General features: G+C 32.2%; 1 protein-coding gene across 2 annotated transcripts in view; it reads left to right on the top strand.

Annotated features, from left to right (window-relative positions):
* The window catches only part of LOC143042615 (uncharacterized), a 34,826-nt gene extending 11,173 nt beyond the window's left edge, over window positions 1-23,653 (top strand). The window contains exons 2-4 of one of the 2 annotated variants that reach the window (XM_076215018.1): window positions 13,394-13,432; window positions 20,787-20,981; window positions 22,890-23,653. In XM_076215018.1, coding sequence (XP_076071133.1) covers window positions 13,394-13,432; window positions 20,787-20,981; window positions 22,890-23,491 — 836 coding nt within the window. In that variant the 3' untranslated portion in view covers window positions 23,492-23,653. The remainder of the gene's footprint in view (window positions 1-13,393; window positions 13,433-20,786; window positions 20,982-22,889) is intronic. The other variant, XM_076215019.1, reaches the window with a different exon arrangement.
* The last annotated feature ends 485 nt before the right edge of the window (window positions 23,654-24,138 follow it).

Raw genomic sequence — 24,138 nt, 5'->3', positions numbered from 1 at the left:
AAATGGAATTGAATGAAACTTAGCATGATTGTTCCTTAGGGTATCCTGCACAAAGTGTGTGCTTCGATTTTTGATCCATCGAAAAACATGGCCGCCATTACTAAAAATAGAACATAGGGGTCAAACAACAGTTTTCCCAAATATCTCAAAAATCCTTAGGTTAAGGCAAATTCTGTCAGGTTGAAAGTGTTTACCATAATGAGAGCTACCTCAGTGCAGATTTTCCTGAAAATCTGTTAACTGATAATTGAGTTAGTGCCCTTTTTAGCTCACCTTTCCTAAAAGGAAATGTGAGCTTTTGCCATCACTTGGCGTCTGTCGTTGTCGTCGTCCGTCCGTCTGTCTGTCTGTCCAGTGTAAACTATTTCAAAGATCTTCTCCTCTGAAACTACTGAACCAATTCCAACCAAACTTAAGCTGAATGATCCTTAGGGTATCTTGATTTAAAGTTTATGTTTTATTTTCTGTTTCATCAAAAAACATGGCCACCATGGCTTAAAATAGAACATAGGGGTAAAATGCAGTTTTTGGCTTATATCTCAAAAACTAAAGCATTTAGAGCAAATCTGACATGGGATGAATTTGTTCATCAGGTCAAGATCTATCAGCCCTGAAATTTTCAAAGGAATCAAACAACCCATTGTTGGGTTGCTGCCACTTAATTGGTTATTTTAAGGAAATTTTGCAGTTTTTGGTCATTATCTTGAATATTATTATAGATAAAGAGAAACTGTAAACAGCAAAAATGTTTAGCAAAGTAAGATCTACAAATAAGTAAATATGACCAAAATTGTCAATTGACCCCTTAAGGAGTTATTGTCCTTTAATTACAAATTTACACAATTTGTTCATCATATTTGCTAACTTTAAAAAATCTTCTTCTCTGAAACTATTGAACCAATTTCAACCAAACTTAAGGTAAATGATCATTAGGGTGTCTTGAATAAAGTTTTTGTTTTATTTTCTGTTTCCTACAAAAAGATGGCCGTCATGGCTAAAAATATAACATGGGGGTAAAATGCAGTTTTTGGCTTATATCTCAAAACATTAAGCATTTAGAGCAAAACTGATATAGGTGAATTTGTTCTTAAGGTCAAGATCTATCAGCCCTGAAATTTTCAGAGGAATCAAACAACCCATTGTTGGGTTGCTGCCACTTAATTGGTAATTTTAAGGAAATTTTGCAGTTTTTGGTCGTTATCTTGAATATTGTTATAGATAAAGAGAAACTGTAAGCAGCAGAATTGTTAAGCAAAGTAAGATCTACAAATAAGTCAATAATACCAAAATTGTCAATTGACCTTTTAAGGAGTTATTGCCCTTTGAAGATATTTAACTCAATTTCTTTTACTTGTAAGCTTACTTAAAAAAAAAACTTCTCCTTTGAAACTGCGGCATAAATTTCAGCCAAACTCAGGCTGAATGAGTTTCAGAGTATAAATTTAGTATAAATTTTATATTTCCTTGTACATTGTTTGGCTAAAATAGAACATAGGGGTAAAATGCAATTATTTGCTTTTGAAGAAGATATGACCAGATTCAAGAATATTTATATAAATTGAAAAGCCAAAATAATCATTGATGAAAGATTTAAGGGGGTACCCTACACTATACCCCAAAAAAAAGCTGTTGTTTAATTTTAATTCTTTTTATATCATTGATAGATTACTCCTAGTTGAACATTATGTAAAAATTTTAAGAGATTTGAACCAACGGAAAAAAAGTTATGGTTACCCAAATATGGCATGGGCTACATGCAAATTTCAGCAAAATTTGGAAGTTCCAGAAATATGGGTATAGGGGTATATATGTTATTATTTTTTTTAATTTATCCTAAATTGACAATAACATAGTTAAAAGTGATAACTAGGACAATTTTTAATTGATTGGTACTGTTTTTTTTGTATTTTTTTTATTTTGAATTTAAATTTTAGTCTAGGATAAATAGGGGGGTCTGAGACTTATATAGGGACCAAAAATTACTATGATTTGTCAAATATTTAGGAAAAAAAATATCAATTAAAAAAAAATGTGTCGTTTATTTTTTGTAAAAAACTAATCATTTGTTGTGCTATATAAGTCTATTATTCTTGCAAAAATTTTAAACAATTGAACCTACAGATTTTTTTTTTATTCAATTTTTAAATATACCTCCACCCTCAATAAATAAGAGCAAGTTCCACTCAGATAGTACATATGGGCCATAATTTTTTTCATCTTTTGAACCAGGTCTTAGATATTGAGTTTAAGTGTCTTGTACCCTGATGACCTGAATGTGACCTTGAATTTGACCTCAAGGTCAACTTATTGTATTTTTTCGCAAGAAACACCACCAGGCCATAAATTTTGGTCTGTTGACATAGACCTTACATCTGTGGCATGTTGATGTATCATTATGAGAAGGTGTGCCCTGGTGATTTTTTACATGTACCATGTATATCAAACTTGGGTCCATTTAAGGCGGTAATGGGTGGACGCCCCCCCCCCCCTCTTTAAAAACAAAAACACATTACATGAGTGCATTTTACAATTATTTTATGTTTTTAGCAAAAAAAGTCCAAAAAAATTTCTGCATTACAATTTGATCCTCTTTCAAAAATCCTGCAAAGGTACCTGTTACACTTATATTTCAGTTTAAAGTGTTCAGATCAGGCAGTTATGTTTATGAAGTCATCAGTTTTATGTACAAATGCATTAATAAAAGTAAAGAACTGACTATCTTAATCTTCATTTGGCTTTGCTTCTAAGTACTTTTATAGTTTATCATAGAAGAGATCATTATAATGATAAAATCATAACCATAAACAGGTTAACTTTACCCAGGGGTAGGTGATTTATCCCTTTTTTTTGCCTCCTGGGGCCTCAAGTTTGCTGAATAATTCTTTTATTACAGAAAATATTGAATTCCAAGCCTGTGTTTAGGTGAGAGAACACTACAATGCAATTATACTAGTATATTTTTGGTTGTCCAACATTATATAATTATTTATTTGAAAGAAAAATCACAAGGCAATAAATGCTTTTGTTAAGGCTTACCTGAGGTTTTGGACTGGACAGAGTACAAATTTGTCTATGAAACACAATAGGTTCAACAGGTAGTGAAAAGTAAATATGAGCCATTTTGTACTTAATATATATATGTGAAGATCATAAATACAAATTTATGAAAATGCTAATGCCGGTTATTAGCCCATGTGAACTGTCCTAATTAGATACATGTTTCAAGAAAAAAAAATGAATTTATATATCTCTTACACTTGTAACTGGAGTAATTGACAGCAAAGGCAGTTGGATCCCCCCCCCCCTTTTTTTTGGACGATGAATGCATTTATATCGAGACAAATATTATTTAGACCCCCTTATAAAATGGGTGGATCTGCCCCTGCCAACAATAACATGATAAATATAAATTTCAAGGAAATCATTACATGCATACTAGAGTTATCATATAATTCATTAGTGTTCAACATGTTAAAAAAGCTTTATTCAAATGGTTAAACTCTAAAAGGACATGACCAAGCTGGAAAATATTTTTAATAGAAAGGGAACTTTTTCACCCTGATTAAAAAAATAGCAAAGTAACCAAACACATAATTTTTTATTTTTTTTAGGCCAAAGTATAAATTTATGAATTCAAAATCTTAATCAATCAACAAGATACGTGTACATGTATATATAGGCAAATCCATATCTATATACCATGTATACATGTACATATTGTATGACATATTTTGTGCATGGCAGCAAATAATATAAATTGTCTTTTTACATATTTACATGTATATACATCTAGAAATGAACATGCTAGTTCCTATGTTGTACTGTTACACCACTGTCCCAGGATAGGGGGAGGGTCTGGATACCACTAACATGTTTAACACTGCCACATGGTGTAAGTATGTGCCTGTACCACATCAGGAGCATTTCATTCAGTGGTTGTCATTTGTTGCTGTGTTACTTAGTAGTTTTACTTTAATTTATTTGTACAATAATTAGGCCATTAGTTTTCTCGCTTGAAATTGTTTTACATTTGTCTTTGTCAGGGCCTTTAATAGCTGACTATGCGATATGGGCTTTGCTCATTGTTGAAATCCATATGGTGACCTATAGTTGTTAATTTCTGTGTCATTTGGTCACCATCTCTTGTAAAGACTTGTCTCATTGGCAATCAACCACAATTTCTTTTTTATATTTTAAATGTATTAAAATAAAAAGCAATCACATTTTATAAGCCTAAAACAGTGGGCAGGATTTAATGTGCAAATATGTGGGATGTGAACAGGTATTAATGGAAGCAAATAAAATCAATAACGCATCAACCTGCAGTGCAGCAACTAAATGATAAAAAATCTTCATGACCCTGTCCAAAAAAAAAAATGCCCTGAACCTTAATGTAAACATGAACTGTCACATGCCATGGTTAAGACACTATTAAATTCATAAGTTGCAAGTATCTACACAATTAGTAAGAGGCATGTTTTTGTCCATAATGGGTCAGCCTGGCCTTTTTTATGTTGTTGTTGGTTTTTTTTGTGGGGGGGGGGGGGGGGGTGTCACTGACACTGAGCAACAGTTTTTGCTCAGAAGTTATTTAAGCTTGCCATGCTGCAAGGGTTTAAAAGACACATTCACCCTGTTGATCTAAAGTGCACAGTTGTTAAAAATAACTAGAGACCATGTAAAACACTGACCTTCATCTCTTTTGGACTTTTCACCCTGAGGCTGTTGTTTACAAACAAGTTTTTGTATGTCTTTATCCGAAAAATAATGTGTGAACTGCTTCACAAGCTACCAAAATGAAGATTGATATATATAGCTTTCGATCTGCATTATGGTATTCACGAAAAGCAGTCCACTGTTTACGTCTGAAGCAGTTTGCCCTTGGCAACATGTGATCCTCAAAAACAACAACTTCACAAGTTTTACCTTTCTAAAAAGGTAGTAAATGCTTCGTAGTATCATAAATTACGTGTTCTAGTGTGTTTTTATGTTTATATATTTTTACAGAGAATATTGATTATTTATTTCATTTCAGAGTCATTTAATGCGTGTAATCTATAATTGTTATCTTTTAGGGGGGGGGGGGGGGTACTTTTAAGATTATCTTTATCAATATGACAGAGCACCCGTACAAATTTAAATTTAAACAAAATACGAGTCTAAATTGATATCAGTTAAACACGAAATTACATAAAGGTTGCATATGAAATTCATTCAATATTTATCAGACCAGAGAAAACGTATTCAGTATATATAACACTTCTATTTATATCTCACTCATATTCATTTGGACTAATGACATCTGTATTCGCAAAGTTCGAATTTATCAGGTAAACGTAATACCTATAAGTTTATTTGGCGTTCCATAAAAAATTTTGATAGTTCACCTATGTTTGCGTTCCATATATATATGTTTATTCTATTTATATCTCATACAGATACAATTTTATAAACATTGAATCTTGAAATAAATCGTGTATATTGCTGATGAACAAAGCAAAGGGTCGTGTATTAACAATATTTATTTAAATATTGAATTTTAGCAATTCATATATATGCATCATAATCATTTAAATGCGTACACGATTTACCAACTGTTGATCGGGACTATAAATACACATATTATTTTTTCCGGCATTTGATGCTTCTCCTCGCACGAGAAAATCCACAATTCTTTTTCTTAATCTAGCCAATGGCTGTTGCTGTATCTCGGCCACATCAAAAGGCAACCAATCAGAATGCATGTGTGATACATTATAATTTCAAGATGGCGTGGATATCACTCGAAAATCAGTTGATCTGGGTCTCAAAATTCTTGCATATTGCAATATGATTTAAAAACGCTTCAGTGAAACAGATCATAAAACAGATTATGGGAAGAGTTATCTTTCTTAGGTGTTGGGTACCCCCTTAAGCAAATAATTTAAGGTGAGCGATTCAGGCTCTTGAGAGCCTCTTGTTTGACATTTTTGGCCATTTTTGATATTATTATTTCAAAAATCTTCTTCTCTGAAACAACTTTTCAAAATCAAATGAAACTTGGTAAGGTTGTACATTAGGGTATCCTGCAAAAAGTTTATGCTTGGATTTTTGATTTGTCGAAAAACATGTCCGCCATTAATAAAAATAGAACATAGGGGTCAAAATGCTGTTTTTGCTATTTTTTCCTGAATAATAGAAGAAAATGAAGATGAAAGCTACTTTGAAAGGTAAACATGGTATCCTGAGTTGAATGGTGATGGTGAAAATTTGTTTTGGGCAGCCATTTTCCCGCCAATTTTCACAATTGCTCGGATTTGAATGATATTTGGTTAATATAGTAAACATGGTATCCTGAGTTGGATGGTGATGATGAAGTGGCCATTTTTTAAATGGCTGCCATTTTCCGGCCAATGTTTACACTTGCTCAGATTTCAACAATATTTGTTTTTTAAAGTAAACATGATATCCTTAGTTGAATGCTGATGATGAGAATGTTGAATAACCATGATTAAACTTCTTAATATGTTTTAGCTCAATTTACAACAAACATTAATATATTAATTTAGTTTAAAGGTCATTGTTTACCAGGTGAGCGATTCAGGCTCTTGAGAGCCTCTTGTTTAATATTAGTGTAAAAACATGTAGTAAGTTGCATTTCACATCACATGGAATGTATTTCACATCACATGTAATGTCATATGCATAAAAAACAATTTGCATATACATATAAGATTTAATTAACAAATGATAAGTGTAAATTATTTTAAATTTTTACTTGTTTTAAAATTTGTGACCTAATATTAATCAGCTTTTGTATAATATACTTTATTTGCAATCATTCAAATATAATAGCTGCACTATTTCAGTAACCTGAACGATTAAATTTTATAAATCTATAAGGATTTTTTTTTTTATTTGTCAAAAGTTATCATCTTTTTCTGCAAATGATTTTTAAAAAATGCAATTTTTAATTTTGAGTTCATTTTTTCTCAAACTTCTTTTTTTTACACCTTTAATATCAAACTCTGAGCTGAGTGAGAAGTTAAAGTTTCACATATTTTTTTAAATTCAATGATTTTTAAAAGAGTTCATGATTAATTTATGAACTTTTTGATATCATAAACTGACTTTATTCAGAAAATGATTATGACAAAGTTAAGGAAATTACTTTAATCTTTTTATTTGTTGTTGAAAATTATCATATCAGTCAATGTTTACAGTAGAAAATTGAGAATGAGTCCCATCCATGTTGTTTTGTTGTTGAAAATCATAAAATTTGTTAAAAAAAGGGGGGAATGTAAAAAAAAAAAGAATTAAAAGCCAACAAATAATGTGATAAAGATATAACATTACCAATATGGATTTATTTATATTATATCACATCACGTAGCCGGTAGTGTGCTTAAAACATGACAATAATCAAAGTTTTATCAAAATTTTGACAAAGATTGTACTGTCAACAAAGGGAGATTACTCGTAATTTACCTATCGGGAACGCTTCGTCAGAAATTTGACACATCGAAGTGGCACATTTCCGTCTCCCGAAATTCGAAGTGGCACAAATTTGATATGATGTAGTCCAAGTCATGCCTCAATACATATTTTAAATTCAGCATAGGTTTTGGAGAAGTTAAGAAAGAAATTTTTGTTTTAATTTTCAAATCACAGCGGTTTTCGATGACCACCTCAAGTTTGAAGACGTAATATGAGAATTTAAAGTAGTTTATTACAAAAATGAGGTGATAGAAATATTATTAGCTCACCTTTCCTAAAAGGAAATGTGAGCTTTTGCCATCACTTGGCGTCGGTCGTCGTCTGTCGTCGTCGTAAACTATTTCAAAGATCTTCTCCTCAGAAACTAGTGAACCAATTACAACCAAACTTTAGCTGAATGATCCTTAGGGTATTTAAAATAAAGTTTGTGTTTTATTTTCCATTTTGTCAAAAAACATGGCCGCCATGGCTAAAAATAGAACATAGGGGTAAAATGCAGTTTTGGGCTTATATCTCAAAAACTAAAGCATTTAGAGCAAATCTGACATGGGGGTAAAAATGTTCATTAGGTCAAGATCTATCAGCCCTGAAATTTTCAGATGAATCAAACAACCCATTGTTGGGTTGCTGCCACTTAATTGGTAATTTTAAGGAAATTTTGCAGTTTTTGGTCATTATCTTAAATATTATTATAGATAAAGAAAAACTGTAAACAGCAAAAATGATCAGCAAAGTAAAATCTACAAATAAGTTAATATGACCAAAATTGTCAATTGACCCCTTAAGGAGTTATTGTCCTTTAATGTCAATTTTTCACAATTTGTTCATCATATTTGCTAACTTAAAAAATCTTCTCCTCTGAAACTACTCAACCAAATTCAACCAAACTTCAACTGAATGATCAGTAGGGTATATAAGTTTGTGTTTTATTTTTTATTTCGTCAAAAAGCATGGCCGTCATGGCTAAAAATAGAACACAGGGTAAAATGCAGTTTTTGGCTTATATCTCAAAAACTCCAGCATTTAGAGCAAATAAGACAAGAAGTAAGTATTAATTAGGTCAAGGTCTACCTGTCTTGAAATTTTTAGCGGAATTGGGTAACTGGTTTTTCAGTTATTGCCCCTGAATTGATGATTTTAAAGAAATTTTGCAGTTTTTGGTTATTATCTTAAATATTATTATAGATACAGATAAACTGTAAACAGCAAAAATGTTAAGCAAAGTAAGATCTACAAATAAGTCAATATGACCAAAATTGTCAATTGACCCCTTAAGGAGTAATTGCTCTTTAAAGACATTTTTCAGAATTTGTTCATCATGTTGACTTACTTTAACCCTTTAGCCCCCAATCCCGCCTGTAGTCGTGATGGCAACAGTCATTCAGTTATGGTCAATATGGCCCTCCATAATTTATCAGGAAATGACCCTGCTGAACTGTGTTGATGGCAGGGTGTTCAATCTTGTAATTCATAGTCAATTTACTGTTTTCAGATGTGTTGTTAAAAAAATATGACAACTTTAATGCCCTCCTAGGAGTCAAAAATCGGAAAACTGTAAAAAGTAGCCAAAATCAGGTGGGGGTGGGTGTCTTTTGATGACCACCCAGTGAATGGTATTGGCCACAGGTATTAACTATTACCCTTAATACATGCATGGGTAGTTGAGGAACACAAAGAGGTAGCAAATAGCCCCAACAAAGCTGGTCTGTAAAAATTAGGGCACTGTTTAGTCAGAAATGTGTAAAAATTGACATTTTGGCAGACCTGGCTTGTCAATAATGATTCCCCAGCAACACAATCAAGTCAAATTTACTTCCAATCAGCATGGATGGTTAGCAGTTACTACAAGGTAATAGTTGAATGACCAAAAAACACATTTGTGTCCATGTTCACCTCTCAAGGTCATTTCAAAATCGGAAAATAGGCTGAAAATGACCATTTTTCAGCTGGGGTGGCTTCAATAAAGCCAGAAAATATACCACCTCCCACCCCCCCCCCCCACCCCCTCCCCCTCCCATGCCGTCCGCCCCCAAAACTCAATACTTAGTTTTACAGATCAGCATCAGTTGCAGCATCAGGGTTCAACTTATTTGCATATAATTTGCATAAGTTTGCAAATTTTTGAAAATGCTTGATTTTCCAAAAATCTCTCGGGGTCGAATGAGTTATTATAAAAAATAAAATTTTCCGATTTATAACCTTAAAAGTGTGTTTTGGGCAGTTTTACACCCCAAAACACTCATAAACGGCCACAGCAGTGAAATTAAAAAAAAATTGATACAATAATTAACCCTTTAGCCCCCAATCCTGCCTGAAGTCGTGATGGCAACAGTCATTCAGTTATGGTCAATATGGCCCTCCATACTTTATCAGGAAATGACCCTGCTGAACTGTGTTGATGGCAGGGTGTTCAATCTTGTAATTAATAGTCCATTAACTGTTTTCAGATGTGTTGTTAAAAAAATATGACAACTTTAATGCCCTCCTAGGAGTCAAAAATCGGAAAACTGTAAAAAGTAGCCAAAATCAGGTGGGGTGGGTGTCTTTTGATGACCACCCAGTGAATGGTATTGGCCACAGGTATTAACTATTACCCTTAATACATGCATGGGTAGTTGAGGAACACAAAGAGGTAGCAAATAGCCCCAACAAAGCTGGTCTGTAAAAATTAGGGCACTGTTTAGTCAGAAATGTGTAAAAATTGACATTTTGGCAGACCTGGCTTGTCAATAATGATTCCCCAGCAACACAATCAAGTCAAATTTACTTCCAATCAGCATGGATGGTTAGCAGTTACTACAAGGTAATAGTTGAATGACCAAAAAACACATTTGTGTCCATGTTCACCTCTCAAGGTCATTTCAAAATCGGAAAATAGGCTGAGAATTACCATTTTTCAGCTGGGGTGGCTTCAATACAGCCAGAAAATATACCAACTCCCACCCCCTCCCTCCCATGCCGTCCGCCCCCAAAAATCAATACTTAGTTTTACAGATCAGCATCAGTTGCAGCATCAGGGTTCAACTTATTTGCATATAATTTGCATAAGTTTGCAAATTTTTGAAAATGCTTGATTTTTCAAAAATCTCTTGGGGTCGAATGAGTTAAAAAATCTTCTCCTTTGAAACTGCTGTATCAATTTCAGCCAAACTTAGGCTGAATGAGTTTCAGAGTATCAGTATAAATTTTATATTTTATTTCCTTGTATGTCAAGAAACATAGCTCCTATGGCTAAAATAGAACAAAGGAGAAAATGAAATTTTTTTTTTTGCTTTTGAAGAAAATAGGACGATTCGAAAAACATTTAAATAAATTGAAAAGCCAAAATAATCATTGATGAAAGATTTAAGCAAAAAAAATAAGGTGAGCGATTCAGGCTCTTGAGAGCCTCTTGTTATTTATCACATTTCATTGCATATATGTTCTAGTTACTAAATCCAGCTGGAATAGGCAAAAAATTGAAACATATTTTTTTTAGATCATTTTGTTGAATGCCAATGCACACAAAAATCATTAGAACACACATATAATTACATAGCTGTTTTCTCCAATTTAAACTCATTAATTAAATGTGTTTTTATTCCCAAAAGATAACAACAGCAACATAAATCTTCATAATCTTGCCTTGAAAATGATTTAAAAATGTACTTCTCTTGAAATAAATATTTTTTTAGCATTTTCTAAGACTTAAAATTCTCATGTTGCTTCTATAAGTTTTTATACTGCTAAAAAATTGAAATCCAGATAAAGTAAAAATGTATTTTTTTTTAAAAGTATGAATCAGGAATGTTTAACTGCAAAAATTTTGTCAATCGGTCAAATAGTAATAGAATATTTGATATTTACAATAGAGTCTTGTTTTAGCAACATTTGTTGCACTCCTGACACAAGTATTACACTACACTTAAGTAGGCAATAAACAACTATTGATTGTTCTATTTGCAAAATGCAATTATTTGAAAGTAGAAATAGCATTTTTCTTCGATTTCCATTTCATAGGTTATCATTTTTGTACAAAATGTATGGGCAGTTTAAAAATAAAATGGTACTGGCAGGGTAGCTGCACTTTCAGTGCCCTACAACAAAGCCTTTTGAATATTTTTTAATTGGTATGTTTCAAAATATGTGTAAAGGTATGAAGTTTAATTGTGCAAAATATTTTGTGAATATCTTTGAAAATAAAAAAGTTTTTGATAAAATAGATGCTAAAACTGTCAGGAGTGCAACACTGATTTGTGACACTTTTAAAAATCATAAATTTTTAAATAGCCAGCAAAATTTCAATTTTTAATATGCACTGTTAAATGTTATTTTGTCAATATCTTGCATATATTGGCCTTGTTTAGATGTATATGATTAAGTATTGCAATGATGGTTTCATGTAGATTTTTTAGTTGAAATTAAATGGTGCCTTGTCAGGAGTCAAGGATCTTGATTAAAAAATTAATACTGGATTATTTCTATTTTTCCTAACAGCAAATACTAACTCAAACAAACCTACATAAAAAATACCCCAAATGAATCCAGGAAGTAATGATTATTCAATGATTGCAATATGCATATAGGCCCTGTGAATTGTCAGGAGTGCAACATTTGATGTTTTTTTAAAGTTTCACAGTTCTACAGATTTTATAATAATATCTTGTGTCATTTTATTTTTAGCTCACCTTTCCTAAAAGGAAATGTGAGCTTTTGCCATTACTTGGCGTCCGTCGTCGTCGTCGTAAACTATTTCAAAGATCTTCTTCTCTGAAACTACTGAACCAATTACAACAAACTTTAGCTGAATGATCCTTAGGGTATCTAGAATAATGTTTGTGTTTTATTTTCCATTTTCTCAAAAAACATGGCCGCCATGGCTAAAAATAGAACATGGGGGTAAAATGCAGTTTTTGGCTTATATCTCAAAAACTAAATCATTTAGAGCAAATCTGACATGGGGTAAAAATGTTCATTAGGTCAAGATCTATCAGCCCTGAAATTTTAAGACAAAAAAATATCGGTTGTCTGTCGTTGTCTGTTTGTCATAAACTATTTCAAAGATCTTCTCCTGAAACTAATGGGCCAATTACTCCCAAACATGGCCCCCATAGCTATAAATAGGACATGGTGTTCAAATGCAGATTTTGGCCAATACATGTATCTCAAAAGCTAAAGCATTTAGAGCAAATCTGACATGATGTAAAAATGTTCAATAGGTCAAGATTTATCATCCCTGAAATTTTCAGACCAATTGGACAATCCATTATTGGATTGCTGCCACTGAAGAGGGAATTTTAAGGAAATTTTGCTGTTTTTGTTGTAGGTTATTATCTTGAATATTATAATCAGAAATGGGTCTGATTTATACTTTCAATGTACTTGATTAGATTACAATTACTTTGTCAATTTGACAATTAAATTAAATTAACGATTACACCATTTCTTAAAGTATTTGATTATTTACAATTATAGTATTTTGTAGAGGACGATGTGAGTTTAAATAGACCTAAACATTAATATTGAGCGAAGCCGCAGGCGGAGGTTCAATATTAAATGTTTAGGTCTATTGAAACTCATAGCGGCCAATATAAAAGACTGTACATGTTTTATTAGATAATAATAGTAAAAGCAAGTCAATATGACTTTTAGTCAAATTGATTGTGACGTCAAACATATTGCAATGGAAGGTAAAAGTGAAAGCAAGTCAATATAAGGGGTTTAATCAAACAATATCAAAATTTACAGAATATCATGTGACAACATTTCATCCAATGAATTTAATTAATTAAAATCATTATGTAATAAAATTAATGATTACATTGGCAAAGTAATCATGATTACATCTGATTACAATGAATTTCTAAATAACCTATTTTGAATGATGTTTATAAATAAAGGTTAGAAGCACATATTACAGACTTTATATTCATTACAGGGTGCACTCTCTGGAAGATACATGTAGATAAAGTCATCAGTCAATATAAGTTGTTAAAAGAAGTCAAAATATAAGCATTAAAATCATTGAATTTTACATGTCCTTATAAAATATACCAACATTCGTTATTTTTAATGACATTAATTTGTCACAATTTTTGTTTGTGCTAATCAGATAAATTTTCACAAGTCCAGTGTATCTTTTATCACATTGCCCTGAGGGACAGCTGTATGTACACACAATTGGTAATTAGTCCCCTACCAACTAAGTTGAAGGGGACTTTAGGTTTGCACTCTGTCTGTCTGTCGTACCGTCTGTCCGTCCATCAGTCCGTCTGTCCGGCAAATCTGGCTTTCAACACTTTTTTGTCGTGCTTGAAGATATTGCTTTGATATAAATTTGGTATATAGTATATTCATGACAAGTTACAGATCAAGTTCTAATTTTGTTCGGGTCGGATGATTTTTTGCAGAGTTATGGCCCTTGGACTTAGAAAAATCACATAAGTAATCTGTTTTCCGCACTTTGTTTTGTCATGCTTTAAGGAATTGACTTCATATTTGCCATATAGTTTAACCATAATAAGTTATCGATCAAGTTTGAATTTTGTTCAAGTCTGATGATTTTTTGCAGAGTAATGGTCCTGGACTTAGAAAATTCACTCAAATAATTAGTTTTCCACATTTTGTTTTTAAATGCTTTAAGATATTGACTTGAAATTTTGCATATGGTTAAACCCTAGTAAGTTACAGATCTTGTGTGAATTGTGTTCCGGTCTGATGATTTTTTTGCAGAGTTATGGTCCTTGGACTTAAAAAATTCATGCAGAAATACATTTTCCACTATTTTTTTGTCGTAATTAAAGATTTCGATTTGATATTTTGTTTATAGTTTTACCATCATTTTTAATATTTTTTCTAATCTGATGATATTTGGCAGTTATTGTGATCCTTAGACCTAGAAAAATCACACAATTAATCAATTTTCTGCATTTTTTTTTAGTCGTGCTTGACTTCCAATATATATATTTATTTGAAATTTGGCATACAATGTATATAGTTTTAACATGACAATTTATACATCAAGTTCAAATTTTATTTTTGGGAACAACGAATTTTAACTGGTAGGGGACTAATTGTATTGCCATGCAATTCTCTCAGAATGCTGGATACTATCCATGCTGGTCTGTGTCCACACTTGTTGAAATAAAAACAGACCTTAATTAGTTTCCTATTTGTTAATTCAGGGTTAAATCAAATATACAGATTTGCATCCTACGGTGTCTTCCCTCTATTCCCACTTTTTACAAATCAGTATTCCTTCTATTCCCACATGCAAATAACAATAGATGTTTTTATAACATTTAAGGTTAATTAAAATTAACCTGAGATTTACCTGTATTTTTGCAATATATTATATACATTTTTAGCTCTCCTTTCCTAAAAGGAAATGTGAGCTTTTGCCATCACTTGGCTTCCTCCGTCGTCGTCGTCGTCCGTCCGTCTGTCCGTCCAGTGTAAACTAGTTAAAAGATCTTCTCCTCTGAAACTACTGAACCAATTCCAACCAAACTGCAGCTGAATGATCCTTGGGGTATCTAGATTAAAGTTTGTGTTTTATTTACTGTTTCGTCAAAAAACATGGCCGCCATGGCTAAAAATAGAACATAGGGGTAAAATGCAGTTTTTGGGTTATATCTCAAAAACTAAAGCATTTAGAGCAAATCTGACAGGAGGTAAAGTTGTTCAATAGGTCAAGATCTATCAGCCCTGAAATTTTTAGACGAATCGAACAACCCATTGTGGGGTTGCTGCCAATTAATTGATAATTTTAAGCAAATTTTGCAGTTTTTGGTTATTTTGTTGAATATCATTATAGATAAAGATAAACTGTAATTAGCAAAAATAAAAATGTTCAGCAAAGTAAGATCTACAAATAAGTTATTTATAATAACCAAAATTGTAAATTTACCCCTTAAGGAGTTATTGGCCTTTAAAGACAATTTTACACAATTTGTTCATCATATTTGTTCACTTTCAAAAATTTTCTTCTCTGAAACTACTGAACGAATAGCAGGTAAAAAGACATGGCCGCCATGGCTAAAAATAGAACATAGGTTAAAATGCAGTTTTTTGCTTGTATTTCAAAAACTAAACATGTCTGTCAGTCAGTTTTTACATGACCTCAACCTCATTTCATGGATCAGTGAACAAGGTTAAGTTTACAGGGTTTAGTCCATATCTCAAAAACTATAAGCAATATAGGTCTTCTATGTTTGGTGTGTGGAATGATTGTAAGCTGTACATGTCCAGCTGGCAGGTGTCATCTGACCTTAACCTCATTTTGATGGTTCAGTGGTCAAAGTTAAATTTTTGTGCTTTGGTCTTTTAAGCAGATACTATTAGTATTCAGTCAATTATATTTAGTGTATGGAATGATTGTAAGGTGTACATTTCCAACTGACAGGTGTCATCTGACCTTAACCTCATTTTGATGGTTCAGTGGTCAAAGTTAATTTTTAGCTCACCTTTCCTAAAAGGAAATGTGAGATTTTGCCATCACTTGGCGTCCGTTTGCGTCCGTCGTCGTCGTAAACTATTTCAAAGATCTTCTTCTCTGAAACTACTGAACCAATTTCAACCAAACTTTAGCTGAATGATCCTTAGGGTATCTAGAATAAAGTTTGTGTTTTATTTTCCATTTCGTCAAAAAACATGGCCGCTATGGCTAAAAATAGAACATAGGGGTAAAATGCAGTTTTTAGAGCAAATCTGATTAGGTGAATTTGTTCATCAGTTCAAGATCTATATATTGTTGGGTTAATTGCTGCCACTTAATAGGTAATTTTAAGGAAATTTTACAGTTTTTGGTCATTATCTTGAATATTATTATAGATACAGAGAAACTGTAAAAAGCAAAAATGTTCAGCAAAGTAAGATCTACAAATAAGTCAATAATACCAAATTTGTCAATTGACCTCTTAAGGAGTTATTGTCCTTTAATGACAATTTTACACAATTTGTTCATCATATTTGCTAACTTTTAAAAATCTTCTCCTCTGAATCTACTGAACCAATTTCAACAAAACTTAAGGTGAATGATCATTAGGGTGTCTAGAATAAAGTTAATGTTTTATTTTCTGTTTCCTTAAAAAAGATGGCTGTCATGGCTAAAAGTAGAACATTGGGTAAAATGCAGTTTTTTGCTTATATCTCAAAAACTAAAGCATTTAGAGCAAATCTGACTTAGGTGAATTTGTTCATTAGTTCAAGATCTATCAGCCCTGAAATTTTCAGAGGAATCAAACAACCCATTGTTGGGTTGCTGCCACTTAATTGGTAATTTTAAGGAAATTTTGCAGTTTTTGGTCATTATCTTGAATATTATTATAGATAAAGAGAAACTGTTAACAGCAAAACTGTTCAGCAAAGTAAGATCTACAAATAAGTCAATAATACCAAAATTGTCATTGACCTTTTAAGGAGTTATTGCCCTTTGAATATATTTTACTCAATTTGTTTACTTGTTAGCTTACTTTAAAAAATCCTCTCCCTTGAAACTGCTGAATAAATTTCAGCCAAACTCAGGCTGAATGAGTTTCAGAGTATCTAGTATAAATTTTATATTTATTTCCTTGTACATCAAGAAACATAGCCTGTATGGCTAAAATAGAATATAGGGGTAAAATGCATTTTTTTGCTTTTGAAGAAGATATTACCAGATTCAAGAATATTTATTTATATTGAAAAGCCAAAATAATCATTGATGAAAGATTTAAGCAAATAATTTAAGGTGAGCGATTCAGGCTCTTGAGAGCCTCTTGTTTGTGTTTTGGTCTATTTCTCATATACTATTGGCATCCAGTCAATTATATTTGGTGTATGGAATGTTTGTAACTGTAAACTGTGCATGTCTGTCTGGCAATAATCATCTGACCTTGACCTCATTTTTAGCTCACCTTTCCTAAAAGGACATGTGAGCCTTTGCTATCACTTGGCGTCCGTCGTCGTCATCCGTCGTCGTCATCAACTATTTCAAAGATCATCTCCTCTGAAACTACTGAACCAATTACAACCAAATTTAAGCTGAATGATCCTTAGGGTATCTAGAATAAAGTTTGTGTTTTATTTTCCATTTCATCAAAAAAAATGGCCAGCATGGCTAAAAATAGAACATAGGGGTAAAATGCAGTTTTTGGCTTATATCTCAAAAACTAAAGCATTTAGAGCAAATCTGACATGGGTTAAAAATGTTCATTATGTCAAGATCTATCAGCAACGAGCATGTGTTGATTGTGCCAGGAATCCCTATCCCACAACATAGAATTTCACTTTTAAGAGACACTTTTACCATTTTTAATTAGTTTATTGAACATTGAGATATTTTCGATATTCCCGGACTACTCTGACATGATTGTTAAATATAGTTACATCTAAAGCCACAAAAAATACAATTGCTCTCAGTGATCAGTAATGATGTAGTCAGAGAAGGCATGACTTCGATCATCCGCTAGAAGGCACAACGCAATTTTCATAAATTCTGACTCAATCTGCCAAGGGTGAAGAGGAGGGGCACCGGATCGTAATCCTTGGCTAGCGAAGATGGATGACTGTCAGCAGGGGGACATTGTTTAACATAGGACTCTATGTGTAAAACATACAAATGTTCAAATAAGCTTATCAAAGCCAGGTGAGCGATCCAGGCTCTCATGAGCCTCTAGTTTCATTTGCATTTGAAGCATTTGCATTTGCATTTCAATTTCTTTTGATTTTAAAGCATCAACCCAGAAAATTTTAATTAGTTCCAAAGCATCCTGATCCATAATATCCTCCTCTACCAAATTTGTAACTTTTATGTTTCGAACTTCAAATTTCAACATTGAACATTTAACTTCTTATTCTAAATGTTTGCCTAACGCTAACAATTCAGACTTTTTCAGTGCCACCAGCAATTCCCTATTTGGATTCTCCATAAAGTTCTTTGCAGATAAACTTATAGTCATACTAGTTGTGATATGAAAAAAACTCATGGTTGTGATATGAAAAAACTCATGGTTGTGATATGAAACAATTAATTTAAACTTTGATTACTTTGTTTATTCTAAGTGAAATATTTGTGATCCCAGACAAGCCCCCAATTTCTGCTACATGTATGTGAAGTTTTTATAATAATATACTATATACAGAAAGACAATCTGATTAATTTCTAATATTTATTTTAAAACGAAACAATTTACAACAAATATTTATCAAGTTATGAATAATGTACATTGTAAGGACTGGCCTGAATATCAAAAGAATGTACTTGAATAATTAATATTCCTTTCTTCCAAGATGCTATATTCCAAGATGTACTTTTATTTTCAATTAAGCTTGTGTTTATAAGTCCAAGAAGTGATATCACTAAATATGTATATATCCAAAAATTTCCAAACATCCAATGATGAATCCTTAGTATCCCAATTAATCCATTACATGAAAGATACAGTAAACTCAGGCCGTCAGCCTTGTATAGGGTTTGAGCGTCATGCATGACCACAACTATTTGTTCATATAAAATTTACTACAAAGTATAAAAAATAAATGATTCACAGGTTTGTCTACAACAAACTTGTATTTATATAAAGTTATTAATAGAATGATGTAACAATAGACTGAGTTTTCTATAGAATATTATTATAAACATACTGAATTTAATATTAGATATAATTTACAAGACAAATACATAACATTATTTACATTTATTGCTCCTTTTTTTAGCTCACCTGACCTGAAGCTTTTCTAATCACTTGGCGTCCGTCGTCCGTCGTCCGTCGTCTATAAACTTTTACAAAAATCTTCTCCTCTGAAACTACTGGGCCAAATTCTACCAAACTTGGCCACAATCATCCTTGGGATATCTAGTTTAAAAAATGTGTGGCGTGACCCGTCAAACCAACCAAGATGGCCACCATGGCTAAAAATAGAACATAGGGGTAAAATGCAGTTTTTGGCTTATAACTCAAAAACCAAAGCATTTAGAGCAAATCTGACATGGGGTAAAATTGTTTATCAGGTGAAGATCTATCTGCCCTGAAATTTTCAGACGAATCGGATAACCTGTTGTTGGGTTGCTGCCCCTGAAATGGTTATTTTAAGGAAATTTTGCAGTTTTTTGTTATTATCTTGAATACTATTATAGATAGAGATAAACTGTAAACAGCAATAATGTTCAGCAGAGTAAGACCTACAAATAAGTCAACATGACCAAAATTGCCAGTCGACCCCTTAAGGAGTTATTGCCCTTTATAGTCAATTTTTAACAACTTTTCATCATTTTTTGTAACTTTTCTAAAAATCTTCTTCTCTAAAACTACTTTGCCAAATTTAATCAAACTTGGCGACAATTATCATTGTGGTTTATAGTTTAAAAAATGTGTCCGATGACACAGCCTACCAAACAAAATGGCCGACATGGCTAAAATTAGAACATAGTGGTAAAATGCAGTTTTTGCTTTATATCTTTGAAACCAAGACATTTAGGGCAAATCTTTCAAGATTTTAATGTCCATCAGAATAAGATATATCCCCTCACAAATTTTCAGTTGAATCGGACAACCTGTTGTTGGGTTGCTGCCCTTAAATTGGTTATTTTAAGAAAATTTTGCAGTTTTTGGTTATTATCTTGAATACTATTATAGATAGAGATAAACTGTAAACAGCAATAATGTTCAGCAAAGTAAGATCTACAAATAAGTCAGCATGATCAAAATTGTTAGAGGACCCCCTAAGGAGTTATTGCCCTTTAGAGTCAATATTTAACAACTTTTCCTCATTTTTGTAACTTGTATAAAAATCTTTTCTAAAACTACTTGGCCAAATTTAACCAAACTTGGCCACAATCATAATACTAGGGTATCTATTTTTAAAAAGAGTGTCTAATGACCCCGCCTACCAACAAAGATGGCCGACATCAGTAAACACATTAACAGGTGAGCGACACAGGCTCTTGAGAGCCTCTAGTTTGAAGAAGACTTAAATTGTGAATATTTTGAATAGCTATCACATTTGTTTTCTACCGAAAGCAAAACAATTATGAGTTCCTAGTTTACATCAATTCTTGGTTTAAGACCCTGAAAATATGTTTACCTGCGTCTGAAAGTGTACTCTTTGTGGGCATCTTGAAAAGCCATTTCCTGTTGTTATTTTAGTCATAAGGGAAAACCAATTAACTTCAGGGGGTTTAATGATTGCTCCCTTAGGTGATTACTTCTGAGATATCTTTTAAAATATTATAGAATATGACAAGATTGTACAATAACTAGCATTCAGCTGATTCATTTGCAATATTAATTTTAGAAAGAACTGTGTGATGCATACTAATGTACACTGAAATTCATTTCTTTTATTTTCAGCTGCTGAAAAGGCTTTTGCAGAGGAAGACCGGAAGTTGACAGAGGCAGAATGGGCAGTTGTTTTAGCTCATCACCTGTTTTCAAAACTGTCTGTTTCATCATATTATCTTATTGACAAGGGGTACAGCAAATATGCAAGATGTCCATGTGGTTGTGACGGAATTTTAACCGTGGACTATGGGGACACAAGCATAGGTATTGGAGATTATTCTAGTAACCGTATATTTTATTTAGAGTTAAGTGATACATTTACATGTACAATGTAATACCTCAATAATATTTTTTTTAAAAATGCGTTTGTATATTGCTATCATATTGTGGTCGGAAGACATATTGGTTTCTTGACAATAACTTTAGTTTAGTGAATGGATCCCTATGAAATTTAACCAAAAGGTTCAATACCACAGAAGGAAGGTTGTGATTGCTTTTGGAGGTGATGGTTCCAACTGTTTATAGCAATAAGGGGCCCAAATCAAACATTTTTCTAGTTTTTGGACAATAACTTGTGAAATAATTTTTTGAATGCTCTGAAATTTTACCACAAAGTTCAATATTTTTTTCGTATCCAGCTAACTCGGCAGAGCACATTTTTAAAGCAGTGCATTTATGTCATGGTGTAACTAACATTTTGTTAACCCGATGTTGATTACCTGATATAGAGTGCACACATGTTTCATTGTTTTTTTTTCATCTGTGACTTCTGTTGCAGAAAGTGAGCCTATATGGATAATGAGGCAGCAGCTTTAGCTCATTACCTAAGAAATTTCAGAAGGTAGACAACCTTGTTGCTTCATGTGTAGAACTATTAGTCAGAAAGTAGTATAATTATTTGAGACAAAATGGTTCCTGTGCATTGCTATTACTTTTGAAATATTTAGAATATTTTTGTATTTTCTGCTACCTGGAGGCTTGTCATGTGCTTATGAAGAAAAGAATTTCTTCTCTTCAACTTTCGAACCCCTTTGCATTTCATTTATGAAACTAATGATGATTCCCCCATATGCTCATTGATATCCTGGTCAAATTTACATCACAATTTTTTTGCTGCATTCATGCACATATATATATTCTTTTTAAACGTGTACTGAAGTTCTTGTTTTTTTTTCACAAAATATATAGATACATATGTATATGTAAACTGTAAAAAAATGGTTTTATTTCCAAGCCAAGGAATTATACCTTCACCAAATGACAACAAACATTCCTCAAGCAGTTGATGATGTTTCTGCAAGTTAACTTTTTATATGATTTGCTTACTATTTATATGCAATGTTTTGCATTACAACATAATGCTTTTAAAAATGCTACTAGTTAAACAAATAGGAGAATTTAAGGTGTCACAATACAAAGATTTTTTCCCTACAATCACTAACCTTTAAAATGCTGTAACTTTCTTTAGAATGCATAAACATTAATAAAAGAGGTATATATATATAGATAAAAGATTAATCTTTTAAATGAATGCAATATTTTTATTATGCAATTATTATGTAATTAGTGGCAAATTATCGGTCAGTTCACTTGAATGAATTTAGCTCTGTCATCTCTTTAACTATACTGAAAATTGTAACGTAATCTTAATCAACACATTATGGGCTTCAAAAGGGTGTCTCAAAATGTCCCTATGGTATGCCATTCTCTCATTAATCACTAATTAGTGTAAACATCCTAACCACATAAAAGAAGATAATGTTTGAATATGTGTAAAATTTGTTCTATACATTCTATCTGAAATCTGAGACACCTTTTGTAGATAATGGCCATAGGAACAACATATAACAAAATCAGCCCTCTAGGGATACCTATGCAGAAGCTAATTTCAATTGAAAGTGGAAATTTCATGAAAAATATTTAAGGCACAGTTAACATTATAATTGATTACATAATTGTAGCATACTACTAACATTGCATTAATTTGAGAGAGTAATCTGTTAGCTATCCATAACTACCACATTTATAAATTTTCAAGCAATATTAAGAAAGTTACAGCATTTTAAAACTTGGGAGTTGTTGGAGTTATGAAATCTTTGTATTGTGCTACCTTAAAGGAAGTTAGTATAGGTGGTGTTTGTTATAGATTGCTTTTCAAGTTTTGTTTTACAGGTTGTCCTGAAGTTTGGCATGGTTTTGTTGATCTCATGATTGGCATGATTGGCATAAATATAGCAACCATTGAACCAGATTCACCTGGTGGGTCAGGAAACCGTTCTTCAATAGAAGTAAAAATTGAAAATACAGATTTGAAATCTAATAAGGAGCAAATGATAGCACAGTCCATTGTATTTTCATTTCTGCAACAAAAACTGCATCCTGAGTTTGTAAACCATTTAATTCCAAGCATTGGTATATCAAAAGAGATGTTAGTTATATACTACTATGATTGTAAAAATGATGTACTTATTGAAAGTTCTCAGATGCCTTACATTCAAGATGAAAAACTGTGTATTCCGACCATAGTTGCTTTGTGGTTAGCATTGAATTTCAACTACTTTTGTTCTGGTATAACCAAGGGCATGAATAACTCCAGTTACAAAGCAGGCTTCTTTGAACAAGTTGATGAAAAATTAAATCTGTATATGAATGTTAATATGCCATGTGGTAAGCACTATTCAAAGGAGGATAATACCTGGACATGGTTAGGAAAGCCAATAGAAGATGAACCTGCAGAAAAAGTCAAAGATATCAATAAGTTAGAACCTTGGTGAAATTTCTCATTTAGACAAAAACTTAATGTACACCATTGATCTTCTTTTTCCTGCCTAATCAACATCTTCTTTACCAATCAAAGAACAATACTTTATTTTGGATCTTCTTCAAGTGTTGTTGTCTATGTCTGCAGTAGTAAATAAAAGTTTCAGGTCAAAAGATTGATGAACATATGTTTTCCTACTTAAGGCACTCTTGCAAAACGAGGATATCTTCAATCAAGATGATTTTTAATGCAACTGCTCACATTTTCCTGTGAAAAAAATGTGACATAAGTCGCCACTTTGTGTTTAAAGACCCTGACACTTCATTGTTAACAAATCGTAAATGGTAGATTCCATTTGAATGGGTAAAAACCAGAACCTGATTGGCAGGTCTAAAAACAGGAAAGTTATTTTTTTATACATTTTTAAAACTCTATAAAACTTAAACTAAAAACTGCATATATATATATATATATAGCAAAGAAGTGATTTTTATTAACTTTATTGGTATATTTATTTGAAATATGTGATGTTGTATCTAGGCAATATTTTTTAGGGAAAATATTGATTTAAGTTGAAATGATAGAGCATTATTTTGAGTTGGAATTTACTCTTGTCCACTTACTGTATAACTTGAAAACAGCAAGTGATAAACACACCTG

Source organism: Mytilus galloprovincialis, chromosome 8 (assembly GCF_965363235.1).
Source record: "Mytilus galloprovincialis chromosome 8, xbMytGall1.hap1.1, whole genome shotgun sequence".
In the NCBI taxonomy this organism is placed as follows: domain Eukaryota; kingdom Metazoa; phylum Mollusca; class Bivalvia; order Mytilida; family Mytilidae; genus Mytilus; species Mytilus galloprovincialis.
Note: the sequence above shows the minus strand (reverse complement) of the source record. Positions and strands in the feature narration are given on the sequence as shown.